The sequence below is a fragment of the Hemicordylus capensis genome, chromosome 2 (genome assembly GCF_027244095.1).
Source record: "Hemicordylus capensis ecotype Gifberg chromosome 2, rHemCap1.1.pri, whole genome shotgun sequence".
Classification (NCBI taxonomy): Eukaryota; Metazoa; Chordata; class Lepidosauria; order Squamata; family Cordylidae; genus Hemicordylus; species Hemicordylus capensis.
In genome coordinates, this window is record NC_069658.1 from 106,788,071 (window position 1) to 106,801,842 (window position 13,772).

The 13,772-nt window shown below is 42.0% G+C and overlaps 1 protein-coding gene across 3 annotated transcripts in view; it reads right to left on the reverse strand.

The window, feature by feature from the left end:
• Nucleotides 1–386: 386 nt before the first annotated feature.
• MAMDC2 (MAM domain containing 2) overlaps nucleotides 387–13,772 on the reverse strand; it is a 102,711-nt gene continuing 89,325 nt past the window's right edge. For 2 of the 3 annotated variants that reach the window (XM_053297078.1, XM_053297079.1), the window contains 5 exons: nucleotides 8,671–8,764; nucleotides 7,616–7,768; nucleotides 4,567–4,826; nucleotides 1,855–1,939; nucleotides 387–1,405 (listed from right to left, as the gene is read on the reverse strand). In XM_053297078.1, the coding sequence (XP_053153053.1) occupies nucleotides 1,341–1,405; nucleotides 1,855–1,939; nucleotides 4,567–4,826; nucleotides 7,616–7,768; nucleotides 8,671–8,764 (657 nt within the window). In that variant the 3' untranslated portion in view covers nucleotides 387–1,340. Of the gene's footprint in view, nucleotides 1,406–1,854; nucleotides 1,940–4,566; nucleotides 4,827–7,615; nucleotides 7,769–8,670; nucleotides 8,765–13,772 lie in introns of those variants that run through there. The other variant, XM_053297080.1, reaches the window with a different exon arrangement.

Below are 13,772 nucleotides of genomic sequence, written 5' to 3' on the forward strand. Positions count from 1 at the left end.
CCTCAGTTTTGACAGTGGGAGTGCCCAGAGCAGGGCCTCGGACATCTCAGCAAACAAACAGGCTCTTGGGAGTAGGTACAATTTCAATATACTATTCCCAGACCCTTAAAAAGTCAGCCTCAGCATATTGAAAATGTGCCTGAAGAATGTTCATTGCAGCACATTCTGGTTAAGAGACCGGCTGTGGCATTTTGCACACCAGCTGTATTTTTCAGATACTTGTCAAAGGTAGCCCTACATAAAATGTATTGCAGTAGTCTACTCTGGAAGTTACCAATGCACGGATGTTGGAGAAAAGATCATTGTTCCCTACAAGAGATCACAGCTAGTACAGCAGCCAAAGCTGGTGAAAAGTGTTCCTAGTCACTTAAATGGAGGCAGAGAAGTTACTTAAATTTACATTTATTCGATGGTTTATAATTCTAGAAAACATGTGACATATGTTATACATGTGCACACACAAACATATAGAAAAATGCACACCCATACATATTTATAAAATATTCAACAAGTCGAGTGTGTAGCGTCAATTTCTTGCTGGCAGGAATGCAGATAATTTGTGGCTGAGCAGAATATAAAGACCATTCAGTGCAAGTCATCAATCCATTGATATATACACACACAAAACTAAAACTGCATTCCAAACTTTGGGTCTCCTGTAATATATGCAGGTCAATGTTGTATTGTAATTATACTGAGTTATAGTCAAACATTTACAGAGGCTCATCTATTAGTCACAGGGATGACAAATTGATTCATTATGATAATTGCTTTGGCAAGGAATAGTGAAAAATTCATTTATATGGAACATTTAACAAGTTATAAACAAAGACTTCTTTTTTCCCCCAAGGGGATTTGTTTTCCTGAACAATGAAATAATTGCATTCAGACTACAAAATATCACCACTATTCAATACTATTTTCTTCATTATTTCAAAAATGCTCAAAGTTGTCATTTGCACAAGACATTCACTGAATGCAGGTTTAGTTAACACCATGACAGAATGTGTCAATTTTGCTCTGCAGTTATGTGCCCAAAAATTTCTCAAAAAAAGAACCTAAGTCTTCCTGCACACTCCGCAAAATGAATAACTCTTGATAACCCGATGTCACATGCAACATAAAATGCAATAAACACAAAACAAGGGAAGCCCTGAGTCAGTAATTTTATTGCCAAGGCCAGGATTGAGTCCTTGCTGAATTCTCCCTGTGCCTTTGTGTCCTCAACAAAATAGTCCAGGATGGATCACTTTAAAAACGGAGGCGGGGGGGAGAGAAGGCTGTGCAGTTCTTACTGTAGAAAAACAATGTGGTGCTTCATCTGCTTCTGCACAGAGAACTCAATATTCAATTTCATTAAAATCAGCAGAATAGCCAGAAGACTGTAGTGTTGTTTCTCCAATTTCTAGAGGGGATTAAAAATTTAAAAAGAGTATTTGAAATATCTGCATATTACTTTACAGGCAATCATAAACTGAACTAAGATTGAAACAGACAAATTTTAGCCACAAATCTAGCTCTCCATTCTTTTTATGGCATAGCACAGTTAATGACAAAACTGTTTTAGCTCAAGAGATCTAATCTAGTGGAATTTAAGAAGCTGGTAGCATTTGCTAAGTAAATAAATATTTGAGTATTTTAATATGGGAAAGAGCTACTATGGTAACATGTACTTTGGATCCACAGAGAAGCAACATACGCTTGTCACTGGGAGTTGCCTACCTTTAGCACTTTCATTATTTATATTTGTGCTTTGAATATTGCATGTCACCTAAGGTATCAGCAAGCAGGGAATCTAACTCAAATGCTATCAATAAAATAATAAAGATAAAATTGTAAGCAAATGAAATTTACCTTTACAAGGTCCTGTCTGAAACAAAATATCATCTATAGCAATGTCACTCCTTATTGACACACCACGAATTGCTTCAAATATAATCTGTAAAGAAAAACATGTTCACACACACACTATTTTATCAGTCCCTCTGAGAGCAAGTTTAAAAAATATATAGAACATGAAGAAATTAAATATATGAGGCTGCCTTATAAAGGTCAGACCATTAGTCCATCTGGGTCAATACTGTCTACACTGACAGGTAGCAACTCTTCAAGGTTTCAGGTGTTTCCCAACCCTGCCTGGAGTTGCCAGGAATAGAACCTGGGACCATAACCGGCATTGCAAAGCATGTGCTCTTCCACTGAGGTACCGCCCCTTCTGCTCTACTGAGTTCTCAGATATCTCTGCTGAAGTATTCCTTAGTGACAATGGTCAACATTCCCACTAATGGTGTGGAAGAGCTACATGTAAAATGCCTCTGGGGTGTTTAGGAATCCAAAGTCCCACTGTGCGGGGGGAGGGGGATTTTAACTGATCTCTCCTTCCCCAGAAGTGCTCTTTAACACCCCTAAATATGTCTTTGAGGACTTTGTGATCCTCAGGGAGATATTTAAGGATGTTTAAGAGCACCTCTGGGTAAGTAAAGATTAGTGAGAAAACACCCCCCCCCCCAGTGTTCCCTGTAAAAGGGATTCCCAGCAGTTGTTGACTACAATTGCCAGAACCTCCAGCTGCAATGGCCTTTGACTGGATTATGGGAGTTGTAGTCAACATCTGGGAATCCCTCTTACAAGGCCAGCCCGCCCCCCAGCGAGATTCTAGATGCCTAAATGCTGCCGAGGCTCTTTCATGCAGTGCCTCTGCATTATTAGTAGGGATGTCAATATGCTCATTTTAGGATTGGCCAGCAAACACCCTAATAAAGTTACTATTCTTGCACCTGGCTTGATCACAGCAAGGGTGCATGGGGAAACATCCATCTGCATCCATTTAGTTTCCATGCTCATCATATGTGGCTCAGACAAGGTCTGTACAAGTTGTGGTACCTTTGGCTATGAGTATAAAAGACTTAACTATGAGAAAAGTGCAATTTTAAATCATCTGTATTGCCTGAGAAGTGTATCTGGGTTGTTTTTCATGACCAATACTGATTCAGAGGTGACTGAATGATTTATCTTGAATCGGCACTCCCCAGTTCCATGTTCACTTACTCACTATCTTGAGGCATTCACAGGTTATTTGGGTTTACATGTAAAGTAGGCCATTACCATCACCAGGTGAAGTGGAAAATGACAGTGGCTTTTGCTCCACTGCCTGGGAATAGTTTTGTCTTTGCGGAGCTAGTTCTCACAAAGTTTCCTGCAGTTTATTGTCAGGATGCATTTAAGAGTTTGGATCTATAACCTAATGTCAGTCAGGTTGTTGGTACCTAAAGCCACAAAGAGAAAATTATTCCCAGGCTGTGGAATGAAAACACACAATAATGGATCGCACCCAACTATGGTCTAAGGGAATGTCAAGAATCTAAACCATATTTGTTTATGTTAGGTCAACCAAGTCTCCATTTTGAGTGCCAAGCCTCAACAGGCATGCTTACAGAGGCATCTGTCAACTAGCAATCAGTCCCTCAACTGTTAAGCGCACACTTACTATTTCAAGGCCTCTCTTGATTGCCCATTACAAGTCTTCCTATAACCCTAGGTGCAATCACCATGCTTCACCCCTGGAGAACCCTATTTCCTCTGGTTCTTCTCCCAACCCCAACCTGCTTCTAAGAGGACAGTTTTCCCGATTAGAAGGGTCAGGACTTTGTCATAGTTAGTTCTCTTACAGAGAGGAAAGAAACTCATCGGATGAGCTTATGTCTAAAAGATTGAAAGGAAGGTTCTTTTCCCATGGGAGCCTCCTTGGTCCCTAAGGACAAGAAAGGCCAGTTGCCATGGTTGCTTTAAAGATAGCCTGAATTTGTTTCTCAAACCCAGATTTCTTCCTTCAGCAGCTACAACTCAAAGCCACTTGGTCTGATCCACATCACAGTCAGGTTGCTCTTTTTAAACTTGCTTATTTTTCCATCCTTACCTTTAATTTACCTGTAAACTCTGGTTTTTCCTTCAATAAATCCTATCAAATTATTTAATTTTGTTACTAGAATTCATCTGTGCATGAAGGTTGGTTTCACACTTCACTCTACCCATCCCTGCTGAGCTCATGCTACTACGGGTTGGGGAGCTGCCCTCCTTAGTTAGTTTATTTATTATGTGATGTCTTTGTAGATCACCTTTCAGGACAAGGACTCTAAAAAGGGGGGGGGATTCCCTTTTCACCCAGGTATACTCCACAGGGTGGCCAGATCCTCAGGGATATACTTGTGAGTCAAATGGTCCACAAGTACATGGGGGATCCCACTGAGAACTTCTGGTTTTAAAAGAGGGCCCTGATCCCTGATCAGATGGTGGCAGATGACTTAGGTAGAGGGAGATTTTGGGGTGCTCGTAAGGTCAGTTAAACTCATTTTGGGACCCAAGATCGCCACCGGGCACTTGACAAATCTCTGCATTTCAGACAGATAACGGTTCTGCTACTTTCCCTTTATCTCAGGTGAGACAAAGGCCTCTGATCTCTTCCTTTCATTCAACTTGCTTCAACCTCTGAATAAGTTAAATGGTTATCTTGGGATAACAGATCATGAACATTTGCTGTGATTAGATTAATCATTGCGGTCAGCTTACCTGATGTGATTTATCACATGTGTATTCGAGTAGTCCTCTTAACCATGTGATGCTTTGTTCACCTCTTCTTCTCCAGAGAAGGGTCTCATCCTTATCACCATGCTTTTTCACATAAACATTTAATATCCCTGTCCCAGCTCCATGCATGTGATAAAAAAACATAAGACATTGGTGTCCAAAAGTCCGTCGCAGTAATCTTGAAATAAGCCGTGCCTTCTGTCCATAGACCATGTGAGATGCCTCTATATACATGTAATGCCCTTTTAAACAAAGAAAATTAAAAGGTGTTAATTGTGATCAATTTTGTAATTAGAAGTCTGTGCTTGGCATTTATCCAGCCTAATGAATTACTTTGTTTACAGTTCAATTAAAAGCAAAGGCACTATGACCTTTATAGTTCAAAAAATTCTCAAATTTGTGGCAGATTACTTAACATATTAAACACAAATGTGATAAATTAAATTTGTGTATAATGCATACGAGGGGAAATCTTTTAATCTATAATAATTATTACATTACATTACATTAATATTAATATTATTATTATTATTACATTTATACCCCGCTCTTCCTCCAAGGAGCCCAGAGCGGTGTACTACATACTTGAGTTTCTCCTCACAACAACCCTGTGAAGTAGCTTAGGCTGAGAGAGAAGTGACTGGCCCAGAGTCACCCAGCTAGTATCATGGCTGAATGGATATTTGAACTTGGGTCTCCTCGGTCCTAGTCCAGCACTCTAACCACTACACCATGCTGGCTCATATTAAGTAATGAATTATTCATGTTCCCCTGCACTTTCTTTTCAGTTCTCTTTATGGTTTAAGCCAAAGAAATTCAAATTATTCAGTTCCAAAAAAGTATCAATTGTGCACATAACATGAGTTAATCATAATCATAATCTTTATTACGGTCGTTGACCAGCACAAGTTATAAAACAGTAATACTATACAATAAATGCAATATAAAGAAAGTGTTGCAGTATTACGGAGATTAAAATTGATGTAGCAATAAGACTGAGGGGAAGGGAATCTAAAAATACAAAATTTTAAAGCATGATATAAAGCACAAACAGAATAGGTAAAATGCATGTAAGCTAAAAAGGACTCAGCCAAACACTTTGTTTCAGTCAAAAAGCAGTATAAACATGAGTTATGACAATTAATAACATTTATGAAATGTGTATAGTTTACATAATGTTGCTATTCTGCATTCCTTTTTATAAATCCCAAACAAAAAAATTATTGGAGGTTTTTTTTGTTGTTGTTTTTTAGCAAGGAGCAGGTGATATGATGACAAGAGCAGGATAGTACATAATAAGGGGTCAAAGGATGTTATTACCTATTATGTACATGGAACAAAAATGTATGTGCAAGAGGAGAAATGATACATGAGAAATTGAAGTGAATCTATGGGCAGTGAAACATTGTTGAAGGCACGAGGAGCCACTCCAAACAGTATAAATAAAAAAACAAAAAAACCCCAAGAGATGGCTATCAATACCATGACACACTGACTTCTCTTCCTGAATACTGAAATGTTTTTCAGATATTGCCAGCAAGCATAAGGACCAGAAACTTGGTTTTCACACAAAAATGAAAACGAGGATGCTTAAATTGGGCAGATTATAATTATAGTGTCTGCCAGAAATGAATTTCACTGTAAAATATTGCATGTTTGAAATGAAAATGAAACAGTGAGGCTGCTCATGAGCAGCCCTGCCTGGGCTTGGGCAGCTTGTGTGATGTGCCGGAATCGAGTCCAATCCCGGCACTACCTCCCCAGGTAGCCTGGAATTTTTAGCTGGCCTTTTACCTGGGTAAAAGGGTGCAAGGACTGCACTGTGCTTTGCTTCGCATATTTATTTATTTAAAATATTTCTATACCACCCAAAACTTGCGTCTCTGGGCAGTTTGAACAATTAATTCATTGTCTCAGCATTAGAGGTTTTAATTATTTTTCATATTTATAAGTGCTAGGAGCCAACATAGCTTCCTCTTAGAGACTACGGCAAAATGTATCAAGCACATCATTAGGCATTTTTCCTGGTGGTAGCCTCAACTCTTCATCTGCCTAATATAACAGCACAACAGTAATTGGAATGACATCTGGTTCAAATATTTCAATGCTTGTTCATTCATATTTTTGAGACTGATTTGATTAATCCCCAAACCATTGTTCTCTTTTATATGATTAATCATCAGTACCATTTACTAATGCTTCATCCTATACCTAATATTTATAGACTCCCTTTTGTGTTTGCCACTGAATCCATAGGGCTTTGGCTACATAATCTCTATTGCCAGTTCGGAAAATTGGAGTGCCCTTTGCACAATGTTAAGACTGTACTTTACCTTCAATAGCATCTTTCCCTCTAATAATAAACTTTTTCCAGCCATGCCCAGGATATGGCATGCTGGAGGAGGCTGAAAAGGAAATGGAACTGGGATGATCTGCTACATTATTATTATTATTTCGATTTCTATACCGCCCTTCCAAAAATAGCTCAGGGCGGTTTACAAAGAAAAACAACAAATAAATAAGATGGCTCCCTGTCCCCAAAGGGCTCACATTCTAAAACAAAACATAAGATAGACACCAGCAACAGTCACTGGAAGTACTGTGCTGGGGGTGGATAGGGCCAGTTACTCTCCCCCTGCTAAGTAAAGAGAATCACCATGGTATATGGTGCCTCTTTGCCCAGTCAGCAGGGGTTACATGTACAATACATGAAATAATCTACCACAGTACAGTGAGATAAGGCCAGGTCTGAATATTGTGAATAGGAAAAGTTGTAGTACTTTTTAGCTCTGGGAGTCCCTTTTACAGGACAAACAACTATGGTTTAATTATTGGTGTATGGTTCACAAGAGGGAACGAAGCACCCAGAATAGAGAAGAATATCTTCTCAAGGGCGTCTTGGAGTCTTCTACATCCTGCCTTGAACTAGAACTCTTTCAGAACCCTTGCACCTTTCCTTGATTAACGGGTGTATGATTTCCCATCTTTTAGTTCTCTCGGATGAAAGTTCACAATTTAAATTGTAACTCACCTACCCCAGTAGTGTGGTCTCCTTTTGGTCCTGTGTAAGATGTAGGCGTCTGACCTCTTCCCCTATGCCAACCGCTCCGATTTCTTTTTAGCTGCGTAAATCCACACTCATTTCGTTCAAAAGTACATTCCCCAGAAAAAGCAGGCAATTTGTCTGCAGCAAAGAATTTATAAAGTTACAGTTCTATAGTTAATACTGACTGATATATTTGTTTATAAAAATGAATTATGTTCTTATTAAATGATCAGGTGGGTGCCAGAAAAGGTTGTGGGACAATGGAGGGAGAGGGATAGGACAGTTCTTGGTGTCCACAGCAACCATTAATCTCATTAGGCTGCATTGATTGCTGGGATCAATGGAAGCTGGCCACTTAGCTGCTCAGTGGGAGCTGCAACAGTAGAACAGTCTGCCTTACACAGTGGTGATCTCTCATTCACTAGACGTTTTCTTATTCACTAGAAGATCTCTCATTCACTAGATGGCCAGGCTGGATGGCCATTTGCCAGGGATGCTGTACCAGATTCCTGTACTGAGCAGGAGGAGGTTGAAGACCTTCAAGGTCCCTTCCAACTTCGTGACTTATTTTCTACCAGTGCCCTGGAGCTTCCAGAAGATCACAAGTGATTGGTAGCTTCTGCATGTCCTAGCTTGGCCCAGCTTGTATACAAGGCAAAAGCAGAGCCTGAGGCTTTGCATAATCAGGTATGCTTTTGATAGGAGTGGCGGAAGATTCCTTGCCAATCCAGGTCAGGAATATGCCTGGTATGGCAAGGACTTCATGTATATGCTGTCTGGGGATCAGGACCAATGCACAAACCTCTGCACATGCCTCCACATGGCACCTGACAGGAAAAAGGCAGGATTGTACCCATGGTTGACTTAAAGTTGTATCTTTACACTAACAATGGAATCATAATATGTGTCATACTATCCCTTGAAATAAAAATATTGAACTTATTAAACAATTCTATGAACCAAGAGATGATTGGTACAAAATATGATTGAGAAGTGCTTAATAAAGGTATGTTATGGAATCTGTATGCATGTTATCTTACCAGCAGCTTGACAGCTCCCTAAGCTCACTGAGACATCATCCAGTGCCACTAGTCCACAATCCCAAAAGCTTTTACACCAGCTCACAAACACCACCTGAAATGTACAGAAAGCATATGCCAATAATCTCAGCTTTAAAGGTCTTAATTTTAAAAGCTTTGTATTCCCCCCCCCCTTTTTGCTAATTAAAGAGCTTTGTTACATTTCCTTTTTCAGTTTTCTCTAATGAGGTTATTGCAGCAAAGCAGTTTGAAAAGTACATACTGTATAGTAGTTTAAGCAGATTGCCGTTACTGGCCGACATCCACCCATGCTGCTGTGGGCTCACCAAAGGGAAGTGCCAGCAGTCACACAAACCCTTTGATTAGTGCACCCACACTCCAGAAGAGCTTGTTAGATCAGAACCCATAGCTGATGGTCAAGCGACATGTTTCCTATCTGTAACAAGTGCTTCCAAAGTACAGGTGTGCTAGTTGAAGTATTTGTGCTTTTGCACAAAAGTGATCTCTTATTCACTAGAGGTTTTCAGAAACTTCACTGCAAGCCTGAAACAGCACAGGTGAATTGGCACCACACGTATTATGTTGCACTGAATGTCAACCACTGTTTCTAATTTACTGCACTTTCAATGTAGTCCCATTTTAGTGCAAGTCTGCATGAAGTAGTGATTCCACTGATGTGACTAGTGGTGTGCCCGAACCGGTCCGGCGGCCATTCCAAAGAATGGCCGAACTGCCGGACCGGTCCGGCCCTGCCTGGTTCGGGTCCGGGTGGGGGGTATGCCCTTAAGGACGGGAGGGCTTGCTTAGCCCTCCCGCCTCCTTGCCCCCGCCAGCGCCCGTATTTCCTAGTATAGGGGCGCTGGAAACCAGCCGCCCCCCCCCCGCCGCCGCCGCCGCGGCGAAAGAACTCCCCAAGCCAGCCCTCCCTCCCTCCCAGCTAGCTGGCCGCCCGCCCGCCCTCCCGCCGGCTCGCTCACCGTTCACCGTATAGAAAACGAGAGGAGCTCCGGCACAGAGCTCCTCTCGTTTAGAAGGCCTCCCGCAGAATGGTGTTTTGCGCGCGCCGCAAAGCACGCCGTTCGCCGGAGGCCCAGTCTACCCGCCGGGAAAGGGCCGGGTAGACCGGGCCTCCGATCGCTGGGTAGACCAGGCCTCCGATCGCCGGAGGCCCGGTCTACCCAGCGATCGGAGGCCCGGTCTACCCAGCGATCGGAGGCCCGGTCTACCCGGCCCTTTCCCGGCGGGTAGACCGGGCCTCCGGCGAACGGCGTGCTTTGCGGCGCGCGCAAAACACCATTCTGCGGGAGGCCTTCTAAACGAGAGGAGCTCTGTGCCGGAGCTCCTCTCGTTTTCTATACGGTGAACGGTGAGCGAGCCGGCGGGAGGGCGGGCGGGCGGCCAGCTAGCTGGGAGGGAGGGAGGGCTGGCTTGGGGAGTTCTTTCGCCGCCGCCGCCGCCGGCGGGGGGGGGCAGCTGGTTTCCAGCGCCCCTATACTAGGAAATACGGGCGCTGGCGGGGGCAAGGAGGCGGGAGGGCTAAGCAAGCCCTCCCCGCCCTAAAAACAAGGCCCCCCTTCGGTGCCGGTCCGGACTTCTCCGGACCGTGCACATCACTAGATGTGACATTCTAATTAACTGAATATCTGGTAAGACTCATGCCATATCTCATACAAGGGATGATAAAACATACGATTGGATGGATGAATCAGTCATCATTGGGTAATATGATTGATCACTTTACAGAAACACTTGTTTCGGTCAAAAGATCATGTTGGCCTCATACTTTATCAACAACTAAAAGCAGAATTGTTTTTCATAAATGGAGGACTTTTTTAGAAAGAGGAATACTTATCGTCAATTAGACTGCAAAGTACCACTGCAAAATGGGACTTCCTTCTAAGTAAATGTGCATGGGATCATTTATTTATAATATTGATGTACCACCTGATACAGGTCAAGAATCCTTTATCTGGACTCCCGAAATCCGGAAAGCTCCAAAATCTGGACACCATGCCAAGAAACCCCACTTGAATTTTCTGCTTGGATTCTCAACCTGTAGCTTCAACCACTCACAAAGCCCCCAAACCAATCCCAGCCCCAGCTCAGCAGCTAACAGTGGCAAAGCAGCAAAAAGCCCCCAAACTAAGCAGCACCTGCTACTCAAAGAGAAGCAAAGCAGCACTGGCAGCTCCGTCTGCAATGGCGGTTGCCCGGCCCCTCCTCAGCCTCGGCTCCTCTTCCCTTCCCACATGGACAGGCACTTTGCTGGCGGCATTTAAGGGCACTTTCAGGCAGGGTAGGGGCCAGGGAGGCAAAGCAGCACCCGGGGCTCCGTCTGCAATGGTGCTCCGATTGAGGGAAGAGCCCTCCTTTGGGGCAGAGCCAAGCCGGTTTTGCAAATGGGATTGCACTGCCACTCACACGCTTCTCAAGCCGGTCTGTGAGAGGGGAACAACATAGGAACATAGGAAACTGCCATATACTGAGTCAGACCATTGGTCTATCTAGCTCAGTATTGTCTTCACAGACTGGCAACGGCTTCTCCAAGGTTGCAGGCAGGAATCTCTCTCAGCCCTATCTTGGAGAAGCCAGGGAGGGAACTTGAAACCTTCTGCTCTTCCCAGAGCGGCTTCATCCCCTGAGGGGAATATCTTGCAGTGCTCACACATCAAGTCTCCCATTTAGATGCAACCAGGTCAGTCCCTGCTTAGCTATGGGGACAAGTCATGCTTGCTACCACAAGACCAGCTCTCCTCTCCTTAGACCAGCAAGGAGGGGAAGTGGGAAGGAGCTTGGCTGGAAGGTGAGAAGGAACTTCAGGAATTGTTGGAGGGGGGAAAAACCAGTAACCTTTCATGCCCAAGATATCTCATTTATGAACATTCTGAAATCTGGAAGAATCAGAAATCTAGAAGAATCAGAAATCCAGAACACAATATAAAAGCAAAATATCTAGAAGAATCAGAAATCCAGAACACAATATAAAAGCAAAATTAATAATAATACTAATACTAATAATAATAAAAATAATAATAATAAACAATTAACACACTTTCACAGAATAAAACAGTTAAAAAGTTTAAAATTAGTTTTAATTAAAAGCCTGAGAAAACAGGTGTATTTTAAGGGTCTTTTTAAAAGCAATAAGATCATGCTGCTAGTCACTATTAAAATCTTTTAGCAGAGATAGCAAGTCAAACCTGTTTTGGATTCTGGAGGGACTGTTGCTAATGGGCAAACCCAGTATCAACACACTAAAAAATAGGATTCTATAAAAAGGAGGGAGGTCATATATTTAGTAAAATGGCACCTCATGCATAGTGAAATAAGATTTTGAGAAATATGAATAATCTATTCATGATACTTAGGTCACCATCTAAAAGATGCTGCTATTAGGTATTAAAATAATTCTGTCTTAATACACTGGTAACTTGATGCACACAAAATGGCTTTGTCATTGAGGCCACTTTCAATTGCTCTTCACTGAAGACTTCTCTGTGCAGCAAGCCACTAGTGTGCAGGTGCTCATGACACAGATAAGGGGATTTTCTCTGCACCTCTGTAAGTATTTTTAAAATTATAAATACTTGATTTTTTAAATGGCAATGTGGTGAGCCACTGCATGCAAATGGCTTGCTGTCTGGATGCAAAAACACTGCAAACAATTTAAAAATGGCTTTAAAACAACAGCACAAGAACAACAACAAAGTGTAGTTCTTCACTGCCATTGCTTCCAGAATTGGTTAATATATTTGAAAACAATTCCTTTCCCCCACTACAGAATTATTGCTGAGCAGTATTAGACAAGTGAATAATTCAAATTACACATCTGACCTTAACAAAAGATCACTTGTTGACGTTTTTTTTAAAATGGAAAAGCTATTTCTTTTCTTTTTTTTATGAGAAATGGCAGTGTCAGTGAATTAGGGTCAGGCTGAAGTTCTGTTGTGGGCGGTAGTTTTTCCACCACTACTTGCTGGATTATGCTCATAGCAAGATGCTGTTTTGCTAGAACCAGCAAGTTAAATTTTAAATGTGTTGTTTGCAAGTACACCAATAAAATGGAATTAACATTCTGTTACAGAATGAAAAAAACACCAAATCTAGGTGAGGACAGTTCCAGCGTTTTTCTCCACATACTCCTATTTGCAATTCCAACTGGTTACGATAACTTGCAGATGACCTGTCAAGATGAATTGTTATCAGTTGGCCCTCTTGGAAAATGCTTATTTTTCATGTACTTTAAGTCTGGCATCCAACTGTTTCCTGGAAACTGTAGAGAAATTACTGGTTGTAGCTAAATGTTAGCATTAAGATTGGCAAAAGGGGATTTTTAACAAATCATTCTTGTAGAAGGAATCTCCAGTGAACAATTGCATTAACTGGATGACAAATTCTTAGAGGGTCTAGGGTTCCATATTACTAAATATACAATATGACCCACCCCCTCCTTTTTATAGAATCCTATTTTTAGATACTGGGTTTGAACATTAGCAACAGTCCCTCCAGAATCCAAAACAGGTTTCTCTTGATAGCCTTCTACAATAATTTAACATGAGAGCTGACCATATGTCACATTTATCAGACTAAATAACACCAACCAACTTGTTTTCTCAGATATCTTCAAACATTAAATCAGCAATTATTGCTACAATCAATCAGTCATGGCCAACATTACTAGCGCTAAGTATTGTCTTCGTCCCCTTTTTCTGCCACCTACTTCCCCAGAACTAAGATTCTGCAGGACTAAGATTCTGAGAAGTAGTCAGTAGGGATGTGCAAAAAATTTCGGGCACAGAATGATCTGTGCCCGAAACGAACAATTTCGGGTGATTCGGGGCCGAACCGAATCACCCCCGATGTCCCCCGATATTTTTCGGGCACGAGCCGAATCACCCGAATTTCGGACCCGAAAAATTCGGGTGATTCGGTTCATGGCTGATTTTTGGCGATTTTTTAAAGTTTTAGTGACTTTGGGGCAGTTCGGGGGCATAGCATGGGATCTGGGCAAAAGGAATGGGGTAGGGTGGTAGTGCATAATGGGTGCAGGCTACCACCCCAATTTCAAGGGGATTGGGCAAAGGGCTGATTTTTGGTAAATT